Consider the following 26,776-nt stretch of genomic DNA (forward strand, 5'->3'; position numbering starts at 1 on the left):
GAAAATCAGTATGTTTGAGAAGGTTGGGATTAAAGAGGATAAGCATTCAGGTAAACAGAATGTGTGAAAAGTTTCATAGGCAGAAAAGTAAAAGTAGGACAGAAGCGATGGAGAGAAGGGATCCTGATTTAAGACCCCTGCATGGTAGCAGGGAAGCTGCTTAGCTCAGCCCAAGAGGAGTATCTTCTTAATAATCGTGTTCAGTTTGGGGAGGAAAGTGCCTTCCGCTCTACTTAACCTAATCCTCTTCCCAACAATTTTTATTTCCTTATTTATAAAAATTACTGTGATAGAGGTTAGCCAAGAACTAATCATAAAATTACTAAATTAAATCCCAAATGCTAACTCCCTTGTTAGTCACCCTATATAATTAAGGGTAATATGCAAATTGACTGAACGGTGGAACAGAATGCCCATGGCCCCTCACCCCGGCCGGCCCTGCCTCCGAGTGGGCAACCCCCACTCTGATTGGAGCTGGCCAGCAAACCACCTGCGGCCCCTCGCCTTAGCCGGCCTGCCCCTGATGGTCCCCATGAGGTTGGCCGGCTGGACCCCACCAGTACATGAATTCGTGCACCAGGCCTCTAGTTAAGAAAAAAAAATAATTACATATGTTTTAAATGTGAAAACTCAGGAAAGCGATTTAAATTTTTTAATATTTTTTAAATTTTACTCTTGAGTCTGCCAGTAACTTGCCCTGCAACCTTATTTGCTGATCCTCATCAATAAAATAACAGTATCAAATGACATGATCACTAAGCTTCCTTTCTACCCTAAAATGCTATTAAATACCTTTCCAAACATTAAACAATCTAGTGTGATTTTTAAATTCTTCTGTGAGATACTGGATGACAACTTTTGAAAAAAAATACTTACATTTTGGCCCACTTATCTAGTTCTTCTTCCAGATATGTTTTAACCATTTTTGGTTGAAGGCCAAGAGAATTTCCCAAGAAATAGATGGCATTTTCATCCTTATTCACTAATGATAAGTCAACTGGAATAGAAGAAAATGTATAAAATGTTTATTCAATTAATTCATATTCTTCCATTTGGCATTGCTAATCCAGTGAAAACAATAAATAAGATTAACTTCAAGAAGGATAATAAATAATAGCCAGTTTGCCTTAGTGCATAGAATATCCCTGAAATATCAGGGGTTCGATTCTGGTCAAGGGCACGTACCTAGGTAGCAGGCTCAATACCCAGCCCTGGTTGGGTCTTATGCAGGACAACCAATTAATGTGTCTCTCTCACATCAACATTTCTCTCTGTCTCTCTCCCTCCTCCCCACTCTAAAAATCAATGGAAAAATATCCTTTGGTGAGGATTAACAAAAATAAACAAACACACAAATAAATAACTTCAATTCCTCTCAAGGATTACATCAGATTCTGTAAAAAATTATCTTTTCCATCTATATTTTAAAATAATTACACCTATAGAATCATTTCTTGAGGTCTTTCATATATATTTTGCTCCATGAGAAAATCTAAATTATCAATTACTTCCAATCATAAATACCAAGAGAAATTCGAAAAGATTTAAAAACAGTATTTTTAGAGGAATTATATCAGCCTATCCAGTCAGAGTGAAAAGTTAACAGAATTCAGGCAAGTACTAACCCTCTGAATTAATTGATGTTGTAGATATGCCAAATTTAAAAAAGTCTAAATGATTATATATATTATATATAATATATATAATATATATACATATATTATATATAATATATATAATATATATACATATATTATATATATAATACATACATATATATTATATATAATATATATATAAAATAGATATATTGTTACATTTTTTCATTCTCTGTATCTATACACATATATTAGTACATATATAGGCAAAGCTTGTTCTCTATATCTACTTCTTATTCAAATAAATCAGAACTTTAGTGATTTGTCTGTATTATAAGTTTCCCTTGACTGCAACAAATGTAGTTTCACAAGCAAACTAATCCATGTGCTTAAAGCAGTGGTCAACAAACTCATTGGTCAACAGAGCCAAATATCAACAGTACAACGATTGAAATTTCTTTTGAGAGCCAAGTTTTTTTATTTATTTATTTTTATTTTTATTTTTTTTATTGCTTAAAGTATTACAAAGGGTATTACATATGTGTCCTTTTTTCCCCCCCGCCCTTGACAGTCCCCTAGCCTCCCCTATCCCCCAGTGACTTATGTCCATTGGTTATGCTTATATGCATGCATACAAGTCCTTTGGTTGATCTCTTACCCCCCTCCCTATATAGGTAGATACATTGTTATTAACTTAATTAGGGTACTCCTAAGCTGGCCTTTGCTAAAAACGTCCTCAATCTGATTGAGGTACATTCGCTGAGGTCAACCCCTTCCAACTCTCCCATCCACACTCGTCTTGTATACTTGTTTCACCTATCTCCTTTCGTTCATCCTCTCTGTATGTCCAAACCATCTCAACATACCTTTCTCAATCCTCGACACTACATCTTCTATCACTCCACAATGTTCCCTGTATGTGCATGCCCGCATGTAGTGTTTTGTGGAAGAGCCACACTCAAGGGGCCAAAGAGCCACATGTGGCTCGCGAGCCGCAGTTTGCTGACCACTGGCTTAAACTATAGCCTAGAAATGCACGAGTTTGTAATTGTGTTCTACTAAATGTTTTCTTAATTCTATGGGGAAATAAGGTACCTTCTGGCTAATATTTCATTTGCATCATTTGCCAATATATTTGTCTTTAGAATACCCAATTAAACCTCTCCAGACTTCTTACAACATATCATCTATTTAATACTGATCACTTTTATAGATACTGTTCCTCTTTTCCACAGTCACCTCTTAAGCCTGACCCAGTAAAAAAGCTGTAAATATTGTTCACACATTTAAATTGGATTCATTAGCAGTACTTTGTTGACCTACAGAACAAATATTGAAATAATTTATTTATAATTCAAGGGTTTAAATTGGTGTATCATGGGTCAAATTTCAACTAAGCACTCAAATAAGTACATAATAAAGACAGAACATGTCCTGTGTGTCAGCCCCATCAATGATCAAAGATGAGGAGGCAACAACTCAGATTTCTGTCACCATTCCATTATTTTTGTTATTTCATTGCTGATTCTTTTACAGACAAATAGGTAGTGGGCATTTATTTAGAAAGCATTTTTAAAGTGTGCACAATGTGAAAGAAATACAGAATTATAAACTAAATCATCTTGACTCGTGCCAACCCAAAATATGTTTCATTATGTATTAGCTTTATTTTTCTCACACCTTTGCTCTTCAAGCAAATTTTACTAAAACTCATTCATCCACCTATGTGATATCTCCTGCAGGTACAACACTTGTAGGTATTACAGATTGTTTCCTCTCTCTCTCTCTTTCTCTCTCTCTCATAGCACTGCCAGAATGGCTTGTTTTCTTAGAGAAAAGAGAAAATAAAGTTAGCAATGTAGTGAAGTGAGGATAGTTGGCACCTGAAGTTGGGAAGAACAACCTCCCACCATAATACAGATCTATTGTACAACCACACCTCTCTCCCACTGTCCCATCAGTAACTGTAAGAAACAAAAGCTATGATAGCTTGATAAGGGAGGAGATATAGAAAACAAGTGATAGCAATAAAGAATCTTTGAGAGGGAACCAAGATGGCGGCATAGGTAAACACCTGTACTTGCTGCCTCTCACAACCACATCAAACCTACAGCTAAAAGACAAAACGGATATCATCCAGAACCATGTAAAGGCTGGCTGAGTGGAAGTTCTACAACTAGAAGGAAAGAGAAAAGTGCATTGAGACTGGTAGGAGGTGCGTAGGTGCGGAAATGCGGAGGTACGGAGATGCGCGTGAAACGGGCTGGCAACTGGGTGCGCTGTTGTCTTTTTCAATCAGGAGGGAGATACAAGCTCCCAATTGCTCTGAACTCCAGTTCCAGGGGGCGAGACTCTGGGGACCCAGACTCAAATGGAGAGAAACTGGACTGTCTGTCATCGGGACAGGAACGAGAGGGCGGCTTTCTCACAGGGGTGCTTGCAGCGATCATTCTTCCTGCACAGGGCTGCTGGACACAGAGACCCTGGGACCTCTCCCAGGCAGAGCAGATTGGCAGCCATTGCGGTTTGCTCCACCCTGATGATTACCTGAGAACCCGCCCCACCCAATTTACAACCCCACCCAAGCTGTGAGCAGAGGCTTTTGCACATGAATGGCCTGTTCTTTTGCAATCTAAAACCTAACAAACTGCTTCTGGGTCAAAGAGCATCAAAACTTCCAAAAGAAGGCCTAAGTCTCAACAGCAGCCTGCATTGCTTCACAGCTGGGCCTTGTCTGGGCATTTCCAAACCCCAAACAAAGAAGAGGAATCTGCAGATCTCTCTGTTCTTTTATATCTAGAATCCAAGTCTAGAGTCTTCTGGAAAACATCCATGAGAATTTGACCTCTAGATGAGAACTGTTTCAGTGCCAGAGCTTGGCTGTTACACAACTAAACATCTTGTGGGTTTTGTTGGATGGTTTATTCACTATGTGCTTATGGCCTTGGGAGAGTTCCCTTTACAAAAACATTAACTGCATTTATTCTTTGTTCCAAAGTCAAGTCTGGACTGACATCAACCAGTCATTCTTGTTCTTCAGGATATTTTCTGTCTGTTGACAAATTTTTAACCTATTGAGGATTTGGTATTCTCCCAAAATATATACAGTGGCACCTCGTTTCTCCAACTTAATTTGTTCCAAAGGGCTGTTTGAAATGGAATCATTTTTTCCCATTAAAAATAATGTAAATTGAATTAATCCAATTCCAGACTCCCAAATGATTCCCTGTTTTAACCTTTCTTATATACATGTCTATTGTACTGTTTAACCTAGAAATAAATACTTTAAAAGAAAAAAGGACATGAAATGCAAATGAAAATTTAACAAAAAGAAAAGGAAATGTACAGTAAAAAAATGAAAATTTTACAATTATAAGCAGCAACAGTAGCAAAAAAGTCACAAAAAATATTTACAGCACAATATCCTGAGATTTTAATAGTGGTAAACTGACTCATATTTGAGTATTCTCTCCCTTGTTTGTCACCTGAGAAATGCGTGACTCATCTTACAGGTATCAACATGAAAGGGTTGTCAGATTGAGAAGTGAATTGTTCCAGATGGAAGATGTTTGAGAAAAGTAAATTCCACTGCATTTTAGAAATTATGACTCAACTAGTGGCCCAGTGCATGAAATTTGTGCAGGGGGGTGTTCCCTCAGCCCACCCTGCACCCTCTCCAATCAAGGACATACCTCTTGCAATTGGGACCACTGATTTCTAACCGCTCACCTGCCTGCCTGCCTGATTGTCCCTAACTGCCTCTGCCTGCCTGCCTGATTGTCCCTAACTCCTCTGCCTGCCTGCTTGATCACCCCTAACTGCTCTCCCCTGCCAGCCTGATCTACCCTCTAAGTGCTCTCCCCTGCCAACCTGATTGCCCCGAACTTCCCCTGCCTGCCTGATCACCCCCAACTGCCCTCCCCTGCTGGCCTGATTGCCCCTAACCCCCTGCCAGCCTGATCTCGCCCCCAACTGCCATCCCCTGCCGTCCTGATTGCCCCTAACCGCCTCTGCCTCAGCCCCCACCACCATGGCTTTGTCCAGAAGGAAGTTGGATTTCCGGAAGATGGCTGGTCAACCTGGTCTAATCAGCATATTACCCTTTTATTAGTATAGATAGATTATATAGGATAGAATTTCTCAAATGGTGGAAAAAGCCTTTTTCAGCAGGAGGAGATGCTCTTGGCAGACAAAAAATACATAATCCCTATATCTGGAATGATAGCCAGCCATATGCACTATACTGGCAAACTGGTCATTGAAAAATTGAACCACTTTCTTACTCCATACACCAAATAGCTGTTGCCCTTAAAACCCCTCCTCAGCCCCCACCTTAGGTTCTTCCTTCGCAGTTCACCCAGATTAGGTTATGATTGGTCAGTTTCTATGCCAGTCAGCATCAAAAGCTCTGCCTCCTAGGCAACCATTGGCTCCTCGCAGTTCACCCAGATTTGGTTCTGATTGGTCGGTTTCTATGCCAGTCAGTGTCAAAAGCTTCGCCTCCTAGGCTGCCATCTTGTGAGGGTGTGGGTGTAAATTTGCATATTACCTCTTTATTATGTAGGATATTTATTTTCTTTGAAGTAGGAGTTGTCAATTTGGGCATGAGCTCTTATAATATCTCAATAATCCCTTTTTGTTTTCTCGCCCATTTTAATGGTCTCTTCACAAAGGACATGAAGCTTACTGCAAACTCTCCCTTTAAAAAGTAAATCTCTGCTTGATTAACACGTCATTTTGATGTGTCCCATATATTGGTTAAGTCTTAAGATTGACTAACTCTCCTTTTAATGCCTTTACTTCTTTTGCTTTTGAAGATCTTCCTCCTTTGCCTTTATGTCCATCTCATGTTTGGGATGAAGTAAATAAGGGTTTTATTTCTTTCCTCTTAATCCATCTTAATCCTGTCCAGAACTACTCTAAAAAATTGTGATCTGTGATTTTGTGTTTGTTTTATTGATTTTTAGAGAGAGAGAGAGGAAGGGGGTGAGAGAGGAAAAAAACACAGCAATTTGTTGTTCCACTTACTTATGCATTCATTGGTTGCTTCTTGTATGTGCCCTATGTGGAGATTGAACCTACAACCTTGGTGTTGAGATGACATTCTTACATGCTGGCCTACCCAGCTAGGGCTTGATTTTGTGTTTAAGTCAGATCATTTGCTGCATTTGCTCTGTTAAACCCAATAGGCACAATACCCAAATAATGATCTTGTTCAAGTAGGGCAAACCAAGCCTTTTCTGTCAAGAACCAGAAAGTAAATGTTTTAGGATTTGTGGAACATACAATTCTTGCTGCAAGGACTTGTTTCTGTCATGGTAGCATAAAAACAGCCATAGGAAAATATGTAAATAAATAAATGTAGATGTGTTCTCATTAAACTTTATTATATATAAAAAACAATGTTTGCTGACCCTTGTCCTAAGGTCATTCTCCAAATTCTGGCACAGATTGGACATGCTGAAAGAGTTCATGAATTTCCTATGTCAGTCAAGCCTCCTTGATCTGGAGATAGTTTCCTGCTATTGGCCATCTGTACTAGTTTGCTAGGTGTTTTGTAACAAAGTTCAATGAACTGGGCTTTAACCAACCGGAACTTATTATCTTACCATTCTGGAGGCTGTAAGTCCAAAATCACGGTGTTGGGAAGATTTGTTCTTTCTTTTTTTAAAAAAAATGTATTTTATTGATTTTTTTACAGAGAGGAAGGGAGAGGGATAGAGAGTTAGAAACATCGATGAGAGAGAAACATCGATCAGCTGCCTCCTGCACACACCCTACTTGGGGATGTGCCTGCACCAAGGTACATGCCCTTGACTGGAATCGAACCTGGGAGCCTTGAGTCCGCAGGCTGAGGTTCTACCCGCTGAGCCAAACTGGTCAGGGCAGATTTGTTCTTTCTGAAGGCTGTGAGGGAAGGATCTGTGCTAGGCTGCTCTACTTGACTTCTAAATGGCTGTCTTCATGTTCACAGATGTTCTCCCTGCATTTTCCTTGTCTGTCTCAAAATTTTCCCCCTTTTATAAGTCACACTGGATTACAGCCACCCTCATAGCCCCATTTAAACCTGATATATCTATAAAGACTTCATCTCCTATGAGGTCACAGTCTGTGGTTCTAGGGGCTAGGACTTTAACACATAAAATTTTTAGGGAACTTCAGTTCAACCCATAACACACTCCTTAAAGGTTTATTTGACCTCAAAAGGTCTAAGAACTCAAGCGTGTTAGCTTTCCATAAATGGGCTGAATTAAGTCAATAGTCATTTGACTGGAGGCCTCATGTCCTGACAAAGATTACAATGTGATTGCTGTAGAAGTTCAAGATCCTGGAAATTAACTTGATTGCTTCTGAGTAACATTTTACCTGCATTAAAAATGTCCATCACTCTAAACTTTATTTGCTTATTCTTTTAGTTTATTTGTATGTTCCAAGTCTAACCCAGGAACCAGTTTCATTTATGCAAGATTAAAACAGGAACTATAAAGTAACTAAAAAGTTTTTTTTTGTTTGTTTTTACAAATTAAAGAGAAAATATAGAAGTAAGCCAATGGTTTGACAAAAAGTAAAGGTGAGTTCTAAAGATATTTAAGCTGACTTGTCTATGTAAATATTTTTAAAAATTAGTTTGTTATTAAAAGTAACTCAAATGCTAATGATTTTATTTATCAGATGCCAGTGTGTGTCTTTAATATATATTTCATGGAGGGTAAGTGTATACATATAAACCAATATTAAATGGGAGTGTCAGTGTGAAATAAGTATGAATATTTCCTATCGGAATTGCAGGAATGTAATTCATTCCATATGATTAATGTTTATTGTTGTAATATTATTAGAGATTTCTTATTAAACTAAAAGACTAGTTTGTTAACATATTTTTATCTATTTTTTTAAGTAAATGTTTCTTTTTATAAAAATTAATTTAAATTGATTTTTTTTAATTTAGGAATTTCACTTTCTGCTTATTACACACTTCAAAAGTCTAAGATACAACTTGATATAAAGAAGCAAAACTGATTCAAAGTCTAGATCTATGATGTAAGGAAGAGTTGATTTCTCAAAAGTTACCTTGGTAAGCATTATTCTGGTATTGGTTGCTGTGACTGCTAGATTTTCATATTTTTTGCTTAAAAATGTAGAGGAACCCTAGTCGGTTTGGCTCAGTGGATAGCTTTGCTCTGCAGATTGAAGGGTCCCGGGTTTGATTCTGGTCAAGGGCACATGCCTGGGTTGCAGGCTCAATCACAGTAGGGGGCATGCAAGAGGCAGCTAATCAATGATTCTCTGTCATCATTGATGTTCCTATTTCTCTCTCCCTGTCCCTTCCACTCTGAAATCAATAAAAACATATATTTTTTTAAAAAATGTAGGGGGATTTATATTTAAGAGATCTTTTCCTCCATATAAATATGAAAAAAATGAAAACCCATTCATTTAAAGGTCATTGACAAGTAGATTTAGGTGTTTTATTAGAGTGTTCTTTGGTTAGAAATCCTAGGCTAAAATTCCAACATATTATGACTGCTCATTTGAGAAATCTAAGGATTTCACTCTCAAATTTAACAAGAAAAAAAAGAAGAAACATGAAAAGAAAGGAAAAGAAAAGACCCTTGTTAAAGATATGCAATGTTTTTACAGATTGGTGAACATGAAATTGTTGCTGATTGTACTGCAATTAGTAACAGGAAGCATAAAGATTCAAGCTGTGTTTGTTTCATTTGTATTTTGATTATTTGGAGCCTTGGTAATATCAAGAATATTATAAGCACCTAGTATGAATTTGTTGGATAAGAGCTAATTGTAAAATTGTTACAATCTAAATGCTTGTGATACTAATGTGCTTGGGTCTTGGTTGTCGTCAATACTGAATTGAATTTGGTGATTTGGAATACTAATTAAGTAGGGTTGATGTTTATGTCTATAAATCTCTGAGACCATATTCCTCTGAAAAAGTAGGTCCAAATTTTATCGGTAGACAAATAATGTCCAGAAGCAAACTACTGGTCCCAGAACTTATCACTTTTATTAAATGACACATACAGCACTGCATCTCACAATTCCTAAGGACTAATTCTGGGTTTGGTTATTAGAATAAAAAACTAGCTTACAAACATATTCTTCTTTTTGAAAAAATATTTTCAAATAAGTGTTTTTTTCTTTTTTAGTATAATTTCAATTTAATAGTTTTTTTCTCTTTAACTACAAAAACCTATCTTTTGTCTTTTATATTTCAGAGAAGTCTAAGATACAACTTGACCTGGAGGAGCACACTCCACTCTGACACAATAAATGTAACTAAAATTCATTGAGTAGCACTTTAGAATCTGCAAAGTCTGAAATACAAATGTCGGTAGGTTTATCAAAGGGAGAAAACCAAAATCTGAAGTGCCACCAGAATCTGACATTGAATTTTTTATTTTGTTTCCACCTCTGAGAAATTGCTCTTGTCTTGGTTTCAAAGACAGCCTGAAACCCCAAATTATATAGTGTATGGACTGTAAGTGCTCCAAGAGAAGCCCACTATTCCCACATCTGGCCCTTAGAAAATTACTAAGAGCCAGATAAAGAGAGGGTGAGTAAATTACTCTTGTTTTTTTTTCTATTTCCTATCAGTTTTTTTCTGTGATCATCCATTGTAATCACCGGTCAATCCTGTGACAGTGGTGGCAGTTGTAACAGCAGCAGCTACACATACACTCAAACCACTGAGAAAGAAAGCATTTCTCTCTAACCAGAGGAAGGATAGTTCTAAGAACGTAGGAAAATTCTGGTTGCTTTTGTTCTCTGCCCTCTTGCCTTACCAGAAGCAAGTATAGTCACAAGGAGTGAATAACAAAATGTGTACACTATATTTTAGTTTTCTGACCAGAGGAAAATGAAAGTGGGCCTCTGGGAACAGGAAAGTTTTAGGCCTATTGCAAAGAGGGAGCTTAAGAAAATGATCATATAAAGTTGTACATAAACTCCCGAGCTCACCCTGAACTATGCTTGAATGTATCTAACCCTAAACAATGTAAGAAAACATTGAGAACTGATCCCAGATTTCAGGTTGGTGACTAAGTGGTCTATGTGCAGGGCAGATCCTTGCAGACTAAACTTATCTGGGTAGACTGGGTGCTAACATAAACCAAAGGAAATGAAAAATATCAACATTCACCATAGGATGTAAGAAGACACAAAGTCTCATAAGAGAATATTCAAAATATATAGATAAAATTCAAAATTATTCAACATAAGAACTAGAACAATCTCAACATCTCTGACAGGAAAAGAATCAATAAACATCAACCCCAAAATAACACAGCTATTGGAATTATCAGACAAAGATTTTAAGGTAGCTATTATAATACTAATGTATGAGGAAAGTTACTATTTAAATGAATGAAAAATAGAAAGTTTCAGCAGAGAAGTAAAATATTTTAAAAGGAAACAAATTGAAACTTTATAACTTAAAAACATACAATATATAAAATTTTTAGTAATTCCAAGAAGGACTCAAGAGCAGAATGGAAATGGCAGAGAAAAGAATCAATGACCTTGTAGACATAACAATAGCGGTTATCCAATCTCTGCATCAGAGGTTAAAAAACAGAGAGAGAGATTATAAGAAAATGAACATGGCAGTTACGCCAATATACAAAATCATAACATTTGTATCATTGAAATACTAGAAGGAAAGATGAAAGAGTGAGGTTCAATAGGTTTTTAAGAAATCCCAGAGCTACATTTTTTTTAAAAAAGAAAATATGTGGGTAGTTCACAGTCTCATACAACTATTAATGCTAAATTTCATTAGCTATTAGGGAAATGCATATAATATCCCAAATAAGATATTACTACACACATTAGAATAAGTTTAAAAAAAGAACAAAAAATAAATAAAAAAAGAACAAAAATATGACAATACCAACTGCTAGTAATAATGGGGAACAATAGGCACTCACACATTGCTGACAGCAATGAAAAATGTTTCAGCTAATCTGGAAAACAGATTGACAGCTCCTTCTATTGTTAAAAATGCATTTGTAGTGTGATCCCACAATCTACTTATAGCGTGCTAGACCAGGGGTTGACAAGTTATGGTTTGTGTGCCAATTCTAGCCCACGATTAGTTTCTGTATAGTCTGCAAGCTAAGAATTTTTTTAAAGCATGTTTAATTGAAAGAAGGAGGGGGAGAAAAAAAGATGGAAAAGTCACCATCAGACTGTTATTGTGGCTAGAATTCTGGAAATGGTATATAGAAGTTCATTTTCTATTTATTCTTTGTGTATTATACCACTTTGGTTAATAGCTGGTTCTAAATATAATGGTTAAAATTTCAAGATCTCCATTTTTTAAATGTAATTCTTCAAGTAGGATGGTTATAAGGTATGTAAACACCATATTTTCCTGAGAATGCGTCTGAATGCCAAGAGGCGGGGTCAGTAATGACAGCAACACAAGGCAATTAAGGTCCATTCTACAGGTTTGAATATAATATTTATATGTGTTCATCTGAAAGTTTGGACAAGATTTTTAAGTTGTGTGCAAATATCTCCTAATGCAATCTGAAGAGGCCCCAATCGTCCAGGCAATCTTTACTCAATTTCTGCAAGTACAATGCGTTTTCTACTCTGTTTCTGAGAACTTGAATCTATCGTGGAAAGGTGGGATCACGCTCTGCTGAGTCTTGTGATTTGGTGGTTTCTTCTACTAAAACATCATCCCCAGCCCAACCGGCATGGCTCAGTGGTTGAGCATCGACCTATGAACCAGGAGGTCATGGTTCAATTCCTGGTCAAGGCACATGTCCAGGTTGTGGGCTTGTGATCCCATTGTGGGGCTTGCAAGAGGCAGCTGATCAATGATTCTCTCTCATCCCTGATGTCTCTCTCTCTCTCTCTCTCTCTCTCTCTCTTCCTCTCTGAAATCAATAAAAGTATATTTGATAAATAAAAATAAAACAACAAAACATCATCCTCTATAAAACTCTTTGATCCTTAGGTGTTTCTTTGATTTATGTGTGTGTGTGTGTGTGTGTGTGTGTGTGTGTTAATCTTCACCTGAGGATATTTTTCCATTGATTTCTAGGGACAGTGGAAGAGAGAGGGACAGACAGTGAGAAACACTGATGTGAGAGAAACACATTGACTGGTTGCCTCCTGCACGAGCCCTGACCAGGGCCAGGTCAGGGAGGAGCCTGAAACCGAGGTACGGGCCCTTGATTATAATCAAACCCAGGAACCTTTGTTTCGCGTGCAGGCTGATGCTCTATCCATTGAGCCAAACCGGCTAGAGCTGATCCTAGGGTTAATGTTTCAGTTATTTTTTTCAAGTTCTCATAACTTGGCAGTAGTTTAATGGCTGTTATCTGAGACCCTAAAATTCATCCAAGCTGTCCTGAGAGTCCCACAAGGCAGGGGAATGACTGTCTGAGTCAGAGACTGTGTCATCATCAGGTTCTTCTTTAACCAGAGGGGCTGAAGGGGGTTTCAGACACACAGGCACATAGTTCTGGCCATACAAAAACCTCAAAGTTTCTTCTGTCTTCCACTCAAAGTCTCCTTCATAACTTGAAGTTTACCCTTGCAACTCCAGGCACTGAACTAAAAGCTAACCAAACTTGGTTTGATTTGGCAAATTTTCTCTTAAAACGCTCAGCACTTTTCTTACTTATGCCCACCAAGAGTTATTTCTGAACTATTGTGTGTTTTTTTCAGAAATTTCTGAAGCCTCTAATTTTTCTGGTAAAGGACTATTTGAAGGCATCTGAATATTTATTTTCTGTAAAAGAAGGTCGCAAGAAACAGCTTTCTCCTATCAAATCTGCAGTTGCCTAACTGCTCAATAACATCTAATGTTTGCTCTTTGTTTTCTTGCTTGAAGTTAGTTTTTTGACCAGCTTTCTTTTTCATAATGCTGTGTGTGTATGTGTGTGTGTGTGTGTGTGTGTGTGCGTTTGTATGTGTGTGAGAGAGATCAGTTGTGGCCTTCTACCCATTACATTTGGTCTGTTTCCTGGTAGAATGGAGGAAACACAGTCTTTCTCATTATTACTAACAGTATCACTTGGAGTTCTAGAACAACCAGGCTCATCATACTGCTTCACAAAATGGCCAGGATTGCCAAGATCTGGTGTTTTAATGGCCTTATTGCATAACTGTACTTCTTGTCCAGAGCGGCCACTTTGTACTCTTTTAGCAGATGAAAATCAGGGTGCCTTTCTTCTTCTTGAACCCACACTGCAGTTTTAGGAATTTGTGCTTCACAAAATTTAGATGCTTTATAACAAAGGTTGTTGCACAAATACTTTCATAGACTTTATTGGTTTTGGTAGACATGTTATCTCTCTGTTTTGGTACAATTCCTAGCTTCTTGTGACAATAAGGGCTAACCACAGAGTTTGATGATAGAACATTCATCCACGATATTGTTGTAATGAGCCAGTGTGATAAACCTCCCTCACTCCTTTAAGAATTCTGTAATATTCTCTTCTACAATATGTAGAGTTTTTCTCTTAAGCTCAGACTTCTTTCTCATAGTCTCTTCTAGTTCTGCTTTTCTTTTAGAAGCACCTTGTTTCAAGTACTTGCCTGTGTAGTACCTGCACTAGACTCATCCATGGGGATCCTTGTTGTATGGTCAGTACAGACCCAGGTGCCTCACTCTGAGGTTCCACCTCCCCTAGCTTGGTGCCAGGGGAGCTGCAAGGGGCCAGGCGCGGAGAGACTAAATTCTTTGTTGAATCAATTCATCTTCTTTCCTTTTTTTATTTTAAAACAATAAGCAATAACTTATTCAAGATTTTAATATTCTTAGTTATTTGCTATTGGATATCTGATTAAAACTAATGTTATACCTATCATCAGGATACTAGAGTCGATGCTTTTTTGTTTTTATTAATCCTTACCTGTGGATATTTTTCCATTGATTTTTTTTTAAACAGAATGGAAGGGAGGGGGAGAGACTGAGAGAGAGAAACATCGATATGAAAGAGACACATTGATTAGTTACCTCCCGCACACCCCTCGACGGGTCCGGGATCAAGTGTGCAACCAAGGTACCTACCCTTGACTAGAATTGAACTCTGGACCCTTCAGTCCGCAGGCCAACGCTCCAACCACAGAGCCAAACCAGCTAGGTCAGGGTCAATTCTTTAGTACAATTAAATATTTATATGCACAATGCTATCTCTACCTGTGTTCTGATTAATTTATTTCAAAGCTTAGTAAAAGAGTCCTGTGTTGATCTGATATTAACAATTCCCATTAGAGTTAAAGGTCTGCAATCAAAAGTCAAAATAACATTCTCTGGCCCTATTTTAGACTCACTTTACATAATCTAATTTTCCTTCTCTGTAAGACCTTAAACATTTTTGAGCAACATTTGTCTTTTCCTCATGGAGGAACTATGGCTCTGAAAGACTACTTGCTTCTCAAAATTCACCCAACTATAGAGTTAGAGCCAGGAATTCACAGCAATCTCAGATCACAGTGGCTCCCAAGGCAAACATTATGACTTGTTAGTTGTTTGTGCTGCGAATCTATTGAGCTGGGAGTGGGAGAGATGAATTAGGAAGCACGTTTCAAAGCATGTGGAAGAATATGAAAAGGTAATTAATATTTGCTGAATGAAAGTGACTCAACATGAGGATGAAAATTGTGTTAGTTAATAAGTGTTAGGTTCAGTAACAGAAAAAAAAAACAAAAAAAACCCGAAATTTCATTTTAACTTTCTCTGTACCCCTTTATTTCAACAGCTTTTTATTCCTGGAAATTCAGGGTTGGGTCTTACCTCAAATCCTTAACGCTATTGTATAGAATAAAGGCCTCTTAAGAAAAGAAATTCAAAGACACCCACCCCCTACTGCATCGCCTCTAGTGTCCAGGAAATAGTCATTGCTCATAAGTGTGTGACTAGACGTGGCCATTATTTAACATCATTCTCCCAGACAACTCAGCCCAACCTGAAGGCACAATGGACCACTTTCTCTCCTCAGTGCTCCTGCCATGTTCTTCCTTCTCTCTATAATACCACCACCCACCCTTACTGGAAATGACAATTTTCAGTAAATGCCATCAAGTTCTAGAGCACTGATTGCTGAGCTACATTGTTCTTGCTGCACGCAGAGAAGAAGACCGGCAGCTCTGTGGCACTCCAGCATCCTGCTCTCATCCCTCAAACAGCACATCATCCAGTCTCTCAGGCAGCCCCTGGAGAGCACACTGGGGTAAGGTCACCAGAGCTTACTTGTCTCAACTGAGTCATGGTTATTTGTGAGTTTCCATATTGTGTGCTGCATGTCACGGCGCCCCTTCTGTCACTGCGCCCCTTCCTTCCCATCACTGAAAGAATAGTCTTAGATTTAATGTCCTCATTTTCACACAAAAACAGTTCTTTTCATCCCTTAAGATTCAGATAAAAATGCCCTTTCATTCTAATACAGAGGTTCTCAACCTTCTGGCCCTTTAAATACAGTTCCTCATGTGGTGACCCAACCATAAATTATTTTTGTTGCTACTTCATAACTGTAATGTTGCTACTGTTATGAATCATAATGTAAATATCTGATATGCAGAATGGTCTTAGGCGACCCGTGTGAAAGGGTCGTTCGACCACCAAAGGGGTCGCGACCCACAGGTTGAGAACCGCCATTCTAGATTCTAGAACAGTGATGGCGAACCTTTTGAGCTCGGCGTGTCAGCATTTTGAAAAACCCTAACTTAACCCTGGCGCCGTGTCACATATAGAAATTTTTTGATATTTGCAACCATAGTAAAACAAAGACTTATATTTTTGATATTTATTTTATATATTTAAATGCCATTTAACAAAGAAAAATCAACCAAAAAAATGAGTTTGCATGTCACCTCTAACACGTGTGTCATAGGTTCGCCATCACTGTCCTAGAAAGACCTGGAAGATTTTTCTGCTGTGATCTCAGAACACTTCACTTGCAGCCCCGTTTTATCCAGTCTCATGTAGCTGTCCTTTGTATCCATGTGTTTCTCAATTGATATTCAGCAACTTTAAGTTAGATATAAGGTTTTCTCTTATTTCATCATCCTATAATTCTACAGGGTGCCACCATGTGTTACCTAATAACGAAGAAGCCAGTTAAGACAGCTATGTGACTCAATATCACCCTAAAATCATATTAGCTGATTCTCTTGGGTTATGAATATCCAAAATTGTACCTGCCCCACTTAATCTCAAGAAGAAAGGAAATTAGACTCTATTGTAAAGTATGTGAACCAATTTTGGTGGATTAATTCCATTCAACCTAGTAGCCTTTTTCATTGACGTAAAATAGAGCAAAGCCAAATATGAAAAATTGCTTTATATTTTGATACTGTGCTTACTGTGCTACCTAGTTGCATATATATATTGATTTCAGAGAGGAAAGGAGAGGAGAGAGAGATAGAAACATTAATGATAAGAGGGAATCATTGATCAACTGCCTCTTGCAGGCTTCCTACTGGGAACTGAGCCTGCAACCCAGGCACAGGCATGGGAATCTAACTGTCACCTCCTGATTCATAGGTCAACACTCAAGCACTGAGCCACACTGGGTGGGCTGTGTTTTGTTGTGTGTTTTTTGTTTTTTTTAAATTTTTGTTTTAAACAGAACATTTCCCTAACCAAGGACAGAGTCAGTTTACTCCATTATTGTTAATTTTTCATTTCTTGGTCATTGATTGTTTTTGTTTGTTTGTTTTGTTTGCTAAGTCTTATTCACATAAAATCCCTCATAATATACCAAATCCCAAAATGACATTTTCCCTAAGGCAAGTATCATGCTATAAACTAGGTGTTATAAAATCAAAGATATTGTAATAATATACTGAAAAGGAATTGTTTTAAGCTCAAAGTGCTTTGAGAACAAGTAAATGCATCTGCCTATAATTTTCATTCAGTCAATCTATTGTTCAGAGAAGTAGATGACAGTAAAAGCACCCTGTAAGTATTTTGTTCTGAAAAGGAGAGGAAACATAAGGAATCTGAGACTAGGGTAGGCTGACAAGTTGATTTAGTAGCACGGGGAACCTGCTGTTTTTCAGACAATTGCAATGGCTCTATTATATAATGGAACAATGATTTTCAAAGAGTTATGGTAAACACTTGCAGTAACAAAAATAGATTAATAAATTGATTAAGGAAAATAAAACTTTTTCTAGAATTCTCACTTGGAGGGAGATCCTGCGTTTTGGGAATATGAAAATACTCCCTGAAGTGCCTCAGCTTATCTTCCTCATCGAGACGGAGGGCGACCCTCTCATCTGTAGGGAGACATCGAAGTTCAGATGCCACGCGTTGCACGGTGTCAGCTGGTAACTCAAGAGGTAAAGGCTCCATTACAAGTTGTTCTCTAAAAATGAAAACAGAAATGAAAAATAATAAAGCCGCCATAATTTTCTGCAGAAAATTAGCCCTTTGAGTAAAACACCTTATGTTTTAAACTAAGAGCCCCATCTTCCCAACCTCAGAAATGATATTGTTACCTGAACAGCATTAAATTCTGTGCCTGAGTTTTTCTCATGTATCAAACCAAAAAAATAATAGTCCCTTAGGGATGTTGCAAGGTTTGAATTAGGCAATGGTAGTTTCAATAAATGCTTGCTCTTTTTTTTTATTTTCTGGAAAATGAACCAAATTAGTAACTGTCTGACATATATAAATAACTTTACCTTTTCCTCTAGATGCCACACTAGAAGGTAACAGTTAAAGATGCTTTTGGGAAAGTGTAGGGAACAGCACCCCACCTGCTTATCCCTCCCCTATCCCACCTGCAGTAGCCCACCTTAGTGATTCTTGGATGATAGTTTTAACACTACAGAGATATATACAATATAACCTTAACAAATTCTTTACTGAGAATGAAATGATGTTGATAAAAAAGGTGCTTTACTTTAAATAATATTGGTATTTTTTGGTATATGAAGACCAAATAGGTCTACTTCCTGCTGATGATGAGAAACGTCTCTTTCACTAGTATATATAACAAAACAGGACTTTGTGGTGTTTCTTGAAACCACAATCGACTCCTTTTAATCATCACTGAACACTCCCCACCTTTTTGGAAAGAAAACTTAATCTTTCTGAAGGGGATAAATAACAATGAAGATTTAGATACATTTAAACTTCACACAAATTTTATGTTTTCTATATTTCTCAAAATTTTAGTTTTTTGAAATTGAGTAGAATAGTCTTTGAGAAAAAAAGTGTTTTTTCCTCAGGCCAGTTTGATTTATCTATTTACACTTTTGCTTGGCTTTGCTTCCATATCCCTCCATTCACTTTCTTTTTCAATAAATATTCATTGAGTGCCTACCATGTTGCACCATGCACTGGTGGAACAGCAATTTATAAGATAGTATTTAAGTAGTAACTCTTGTGGAGTTTACATTTTAGGAGGCAGAATGAAAAATAATTAAATTGTATAATAGCAGATAGTTTCAAGATCTATGAGTAATCGGATAGAAAGTCACTGGGGTATGGAATAGTTAGTTATTGGGAGCTCAAGTACCTCTTTAGGGCAAGGCTATAGAGTCACTTCTGAATCATGTTATGGAGAAGAGCTGGACCTGGAGGAATATAGTAGCAAGTGCAAAGGCCCTGAGGACTTGACCTGTTCAACTAATGGACTAAGAGAACTAAGGGGAGGGAGAAACTATGATGTAAGAGAGACACTGGCAGAAATTATTCATGAAGAACTTGGAAGGCCAGAAAGTTTAGATATTTTTCTCAGTTAAATGGGAAAACATTGGAATGTCTTGAGTAGAAAAATGATATGATATCACTTTGCATTAAATAAAAATCACTTTTTCTGCTCTCTGGTGAATTATTGTTTAACTGAGAGGTAAATTAAGGCTATTTTAACAGTTCAGGGGAAAATAACAGTAGCTTAAATGTGGGGAGGGGAAAGGTAGCAAGAAATATCTGGATTTAATAATATATTTCGGGGACAAAAATCTAGAAAATCTATGGTAAAGACAGGGAAGTAGATAACTTTAAGCTTTGGGAGAAATTCCTAAGGAAATACCCAGGGAAGAAACATTGTGAGGAGAAAAATCAGAGTTCTATTTAGAACATGTTAAGTTTGAGATAAATACTGACCATCCCAGAAATTATCAATCTGGCTCTTGAATATTTAAGCTCAAGGGAAAATTGGATCAGAAGACATATGTTTGATATTTTTCAACCCACAGAGTGTAGTTAAGACCTAAAATTCCTAGGCACCAACCTAAACAAACATAGATAAGGCTCTAGAATACCAACTGCGTTATCTTTCTTCCACTCTTTACTCTCCTTCCTCTTTTCCCAACACACACAGTGTTAGGCAATAAAGAATACCTTGTCTGAGTTTATACACTGCCAGTAAAACAAACATTCTCCCTGTCCCCTAAGCTTACATTCTTCTGATTACTTGACCTCTTCCTTTCTCAGTTGCCAGTGGTCCCCCCTGATGAGCCATCCTTTATGTTCCCAGATAAGGATACCAAGTTTCACCTGACATTGTTTTTAGTTTTGATACCAGTAATGCCTTTCAGTTGCTGCAGTTCATGCTTTGAACAAAACCCAATGATTTCCCAATTGATCTTGATGGTTCTTTCAATATCTGACCATATAAATTATTTGCTCTCTTCATGGAATTTTCTCTCTGTGATTTTTTCTTATGCCATTCCCTTCCCCCAAAATGTTTCACTTCCCCTTGTACATATTCAGATCCTAGTCATCTTCCAATGTTCTAGCTCCAATGTGCCTTTTTCTTGAGGTCTGCCATGGTGTCTCAGCAAAAAAAAGTCTTTCCTCCTCTGAACACCTATAAAACTTATGAGCACACATCTAGTAATAAACAATACATTCTGTCAGGTACTGTATTTATTTAGATATATATGTGGATGGGAAAGATCAAATATGCTTGTCGTGCTGACAACTTGATTCTAAATGGGTCTCTACCTCTATTTTTCTGATGAAAGAAACTGCTTTCTGGGTAGAGATGACTGTAATTCTGCCACTTGACATTATCAATGGCCTGGTCATTATTAATTAGGCCTCTCCTGGACACTTGAGCCACTAAAGACAATGGGTTCATCAATGGCCTGTGAATGATTGGCTGCGAAAGCTCTGTCCAAACAATCATGACAGTGTTTAGCCGAGCATGTAATCAAATTCATTCAGGAATGAGCTGTGAGATATAGTTCTTCAGTCAGTTAGAAACAGGAGCAAAATTTAAAAGAATCAGAGAGAGAAGCAATAAAGTGGTAGAGTATAGAAGGTGTATTGTCATGGATGACTCAATTTTGAGAGTCATACAGAACAAATGATTGTTAAAGCACAAAGTGATTCCAACAGTAAGAATCTGTTAAAAAATAGTTGGGGATAGAGCAGCTATTGTTCTTGAGAGCATGACAGGACAAGTCAGTCTGGAGACTCATTGAATCCTTCCATGCAACAAAGGATGTGGAAGGCCTGGGAGGCTGCCTGCCTTGCTGTTCTGAAAACCCCATGAACTGTGTTTCTGCCTTACTATCAAGTGTGTCTTACTAGAAACCCATTACTTAGGGCAGCTTGATTTAGTTGCTGGTCTACCTACTGAACTGTATTCAACTGTCAGGGGTGGGGGAGGAGGAGAGGAGCTGAATCTTATCTTTATAGTCACCCTATTATTGAGCAGTGCCTTTTAGATAGAATTTTCCTCTAAATTGGCAGTTTAATAAGAAAGAATACACAAAATAGCTGGGTGAATTATTTGATGTGACAAATTACATGTTACTAGAGGGTCTCCCTCTCCTATTCCAACTACATGGGGATAGAGAAGCACTTCGATGAGACTCAGAAATACTTTTAAGAGAGCTTGTCTTATATTTGCGACTTTCTTTGGAATCAGCATTTTGAGGGTTCATTGGGGCTAACTTAAAACTCTAAATGAGGTTCCTAAATTAATATACAGATTATTTTGTTACCATTATATCCCAGTAAAATTCAACTTTCCTTATTTAAAAAAATATTAATATTCATTCATTAGCCTCTTTATAGTTGTTTTTTATTCAGTCCTTGTAATAACCCTGAGGGATCAGTATAATTTCCCCCATTTGAGGACTAAACTCTGGAATAAACAGAGTGAAAACAGAAACAGAAAGATAATAAAGCTTATTCTGTGGACTCACACTTTGTCTGAGCAGCTGAGTCATTGGTGCTGCCTGCATCATGGCATGTGGGTGGGATATGCAGAGCAAAATTCCTGGCTAAAGACTTGAACCTTTCACTTTATTTTTACATGCCTCTTGCTCCCTAATTTATTGTTATTATTTACTATTTCTTTAGCCCATTCCCTTTACCTCTCTTTACCTCTTGTTTTAACTTTGTACTCAGTCTACAAAGCATCACAGGATTTGAATCCATCTACTCTTTTTAAATTATCATTTTATTGATTGATTTGAGAGAGAAGAAGGGAGAGAGAGAGAGAGAGAGAGAAAGAGAGAGAGAGAGAGAGAGAGAGAGAGAGAGAGAGAGAGAAAGAAAGAGAGAGAAACATCAATTTTTTGTTCTACTTACTTATCTATTCACTGGTTGACTGTTGCATGTGCCATGACTAAGGATTAAACCCACAACCTCGGCATATAGAGATGATGCTCTAATCAATTTAGCTACACTTCCAGGGTTCCATCAATTCTTTGTAATCAACCCTTTGCATTCAGTGCTGTGATACCACAGTGCCCTTATTACAAAGAAGCAATTTCTTAACTCACCACAGGCCCGGTGCATGAAAATTTGTGCACTCCGGGGAGTCCCTCAGCCCAGCCTGCACCTTCTCACAGTTCAGGACACCTCAGGGGATGCCCACCTGCCAGCTTAGACCCGTTCCCTGGGGAATGGGGCCTAAGCTGGCAGTCAGACATCCCTCTGGCAGCCTGGGAGCCCTTGGGGGATGTCCACCTGCCAGCTTAGGCCCACTCCCCACAGTCAGACATCCTTATTGCTGCCAAGGAGGTGGGAGAAGCTCCCACCACCGCTGCTGCACTTGCAGCTGTCAGCCCAGCTTGTGGCTGAGTGGAGCTCCCCCTGTAGGAGCACTTTGACCACCAGGGGGTAGCTCCTGCATTGAGCATCTGTCCCTGGTGGTCAATGTGCATCATAGTGACCTGTCATTCCCAGTTGTTCCAGCATTAGGAACATATTACCCTTCTTAAATATAGGATAATAACTGCTGCTTAATTCTGCATTGAACCCACCAGCTAAGAAAATTAGTGCTTTGTAAACCATAATTTTATGCTTTGTTTAAGTTGACCTTTGCAAATAAATTGACATGCTGTTATTTTGAAATAAATTCAATTCAAGTTAAACAGAACTCCAATCTTATGTTTTACATTTTTAGTACTGATTTTATGAAGAAGGTGGAAATATATACAGATGGTCTCAGGCAAGTCACCTAACCTTTTTGTGTTGCAATGTTATGTAAAACTAAGTTAAAATTACTTTCTTCAGAGAATCATGACTAAAATAAAATAAAATTAGTGAAGTACTTTGTAAAAAGATAAAATATATTCTTGTAATATATTTCAATATTAATACTTTGTGATGAAAATTGCCACTTTACCCTCAACTTAGCTTCTGCAATTTTGTAAATCTTATTTTCACAATATTATTTAGACAGGTAAAACTTCATAGCTAAAAAATTTATGATCATAACAATTGTTGTTTCTATGCAGTTTGGAGCTCAGGATCTTCTAGTCACCCATGGGTCTAAAGTTAAACAGTTAACTAGATGATATGAGCACCCTGTGGTTAATCTTTACAGCGTTTCAGTTATCACGCCTGAAATGAGCAAATTGCACATGTGGGTTCAAAGTTTAGAAACTGCTAAGCAAATTATAAAGTGTGTAGCAGCTTTTCATTGTGAAAGAGGGAAAGAAAATGTTATTTATTTATTTTTAATTGAATATATTGGGGTTACATCAGTTAATAACATTATATAAGTTTAAGGTGTACAATTCTATAATACATCATCTGTATATTGTATCGTTTACTCACCACCCCAAGTCATGTCTCTTTCTGTCACCATTTATTCCTCTTTTACCCTCTCCTGCCTCCCTCAACCCCCATTTTCTCCTGGTAATGACTGTACTGTTGTCTGGCTATGAGGATTTGTTTATGGGGGTTTTTTTGTTGCTCTTCTCTTTTTTCTTTTAATCTTTATTGTTGAAAGTATTAGATAGGTCCTCCTGGGGGGAAATGTTATTTAATATTTGTTCATAGAGCAACAGTCTTTAGCCCTATCACTGTTTGAGAAATGAATGACATCATTCTGTCACAAGTGCCTATTTCATATCTGAGATTATATTAATTACATGCTGATCTTCACGTTAATAAGATTAATGCATTTACTCCAATTTACTACTTAAATAACACCCCACCTTTTTAAAAATAAAAGCAGGAGTGAAAAATATACAAACTAAAAACACTTCTTGCTATGTAGGAAAAATGTATCAACTTTCTATTCTTAGGGAAATATTTCATAAAACGAAACAGAAGCAGCCTGTTTAATAATAGACATTTTCACTTCTCTAAATAAATATTTAATGACTAAAGTACCACAAGACAACTACGAGTTAGCAGAAAACAAAGGACTTACAGCTTATTGAATGAATTTTGATCTAATTTTGCCATTTAAACTTAAGTAACTAGAGGAGTAACTTTATTAATCATAAGTAATAATCTTTTAGTACGTGAATTCAGTGAACTATTGACATGAATTCTTTTTCACCACATTGGTAAAGATCTCTTCATTTGACACAAAATTTTACAAACTGTAGAAATGATCTCTGGAATTTTACAGGAACAGCCATTAAGGAATTCCACTACTTATATGAATATAATTTAGAGGAGGGGGGAAAGGAAAAAGAACCTGGCAAAAGAAGCTTCTAAAGCATCATGACAAGGATATTAGAAGAGAAAATATCCCTTTGGAAAAATCACTGAATACATATTTGTTTACAAAGTATATACCAGTGTCTCATTGCTTACCGGCAATCTGATGGGGTTTGTTCACAGCTCCCGGTGTTTTTTAAACACACACACACCAAACAACGCTCTTAAGGGTTCCTTACAGACTTCTAGACCAGACCTCAGAGTGAGAAATTCAAGGCACTTCTGCTCAGACTCCACCTTGTGGGGAATTTGTGAGCTTATTTTAGTTCCACCCCATCTAAGCGATTGTAAATCTCCAATCACAGACAAACACGTAAGCAAAATGCTGCTTTTGCTTTCTCTTTCAAATACTAGGAGTTCTGCCCCGGACTCTTTCCTAAAAGCAGCTCTGCCCTTTAGACTCCAGCAAACACTTCCTTGCCCTCAAACTAGACAGATCTCTGGGCCTGTGAGTTATATCCTATCCTAATATATATAAAAAGCTAGGTGCCATCATGACCAAACAGGCAATTGGTCACCATGAAGTGCATGGAGCACCTCTCGGTCCCCCACCTCCCATGGCCCCCAAGCTGGTCACTATGAGGGGGTGGCTAGCGGCCGGGTGGGACTGGGGACTGTTGAGCGGCAGTGGAGGGCTGCTTCATCGGATGGCCTTGAGATTAGCGGAGCGGTCACCCAGAGGGCAGCAAGTTTCGCGAAGCAGTCTTGGGACAGGGGAGTTTCGAGGGGCAGTCACAAGGTGCGGGGAGGGGGGAGTTTTGTGGAGCGTCCAGCGGCAAGCTCCGTGGGGTGGCAGCAAGCTTCGCTAACAGCCGAGGGGCAGGGGGAGCCTTGCAGAGGAGCAGTTGTAGGATTCTCGAAGTGTCCTGGGGCGGGGAGCTTCATGTAGCATCGCAAGGTGGCAAAGGCCATGCAACCGAGGCCAGGCTAGGCCTAGGAACCCTAACTGCACACGATTTCATGTGCACTGGGCCTCTATTATTTATTACTAATAAATAGTAAGTAGGGTATCCTCATTTGTGTGTGAGCTGAACTAAGGAGTTTGTCCAGGAGCCAAATCCCAAAATTTGCATCCCTTCCTTGCTTTAGGCTTTGGTAGATTAAGGATTAGAGAAAATTTCTTTCCCAACTCTGCAGATAAGGGAACTTGGACTTTTGAGGCAGAAACCCACTGTTAAATGCATCATGAGCTTCCATGTTGAAGGCAGCGTTTGACATTTAATGGATAAACATTTTAGTCAAACATTTAAAATAGGTTCTAAATATACTTTATTGCCAGTATGTGTGTGTGTGTGTGTGTGTGTGTGTGTGTGTGTTTTAGAAACTCCTAGATCATAAATCTGGACAGTCAACAAGACAATCAAGGACGAAAAAGAGTTTCAAATCATGTTGAAAGTGTTGGGGTAGAAATAGAATATTGGGGACTAGCTGTAGTTATGGGAAATATTAATCATGCTCCGTTAACCATGACTGCCTTGTGTTTGTTAAAGAAAGGACATTCTAACCTGGCTGGGAGTTATATGCCTTCAGAACCTGGGAGTCAACCTTGGACCTGGGAGTCAACCTTCAAATGTTGTCCTTTCTCATTCAAGAACTGCCTATTACCGTGGAAAGATTAGCAACCTTGTTGCCCAAAAAATGGAGTCTCACCCCAGCACCAATTGCCTACTTCCCCACTCCTGTAATCCCTGCTTCCCCTGTGTCATTCTTGTTCTACCCTAATTAAGCAGCTGGCTTATGGGTGGCTGCAGAGCAGATTTTTGCCAGCAGTATTGGAATAACTGCTCATATATGAATCAACCCTGTCTGCTTAATTGGCTTAAGTAGTGACAGGCAGCACAGACCCATTGATTATCCAGCTACAAAAGTTGCCTACGAAACTTTGATCTTTTGAAGAATGCCCTTTTAGTTGTAAAAACCAAGATCAAAGAGTTTCAGAATTAAGAACAAAGATAGAAAGTAAACCTGCATAATTGAATCACTTGTACACCTAAGCCTTGTTGAGCTCCTATAACACACCAGGTAAAACAATTTTTTACTCAATCATATATATTGTGTGTTTGCTATATAACCCTGGACAATCCAACTAATTCATGCTAAGACTCAGTACCACACCTTACAAAAGGACACATGAAAGTACCTTTCCTCACAATATTACTAATATACATTGAGTGGCCAGATTATTACTACCACCTGATGTTTGTAGGCAAATTAGCCGTACACTGCATCGTATGGGATATGGAAGCCGAAGGCCTGTTCGAAC

The 26,776-nt window shown here is 38.0% G+C and overlaps 1 protein-coding gene and 1 pseudogene across 1 annotated transcript in view; both read right to left on the reverse strand.

Annotated features, from left to right (window-relative positions):
• KYNU (kynureninase) overlaps nucleotides 1-24,767 on the reverse strand; it is a 109,580-nt gene extending 84,813 nt beyond the window's left edge. The window contains exons 1-3 of the mRNA XM_059704561.1: nucleotides 24,610-24,767; nucleotides 17,769-17,950; nucleotides 877-997 (exon numbers count right to left, since the gene is read on the reverse strand). Of these exons, the coding sequence (XP_059560544.1) occupies nucleotides 877-997; nucleotides 17,769-17,937 (290 nt within the window). The 5' untranslated portion in view covers nucleotides 17,938-17,950; nucleotides 24,610-24,767. The remainder of the gene's footprint in view (nucleotides 1-876; nucleotides 998-17,768; nucleotides 17,951-24,609) is intronic.
• On the reverse strand, nucleotides 12,770-13,508 carry LOC132238775 (putative RNA polymerase II subunit B1 CTD phosphatase RPAP2; annotated as a pseudogene).
• Nucleotides 24,768-26,776: the final 2,009 nt, after the last annotated feature.

The sequence above is a fragment of the Myotis daubentonii genome, chromosome 7, assembly GCF_963259705.1.
Source record: "Myotis daubentonii chromosome 7, mMyoDau2.1, whole genome shotgun sequence".
NCBI lineage: Eukaryota > Metazoa > Chordata > Mammalia > Chiroptera > Vespertilionidae > Myotis > Myotis daubentonii.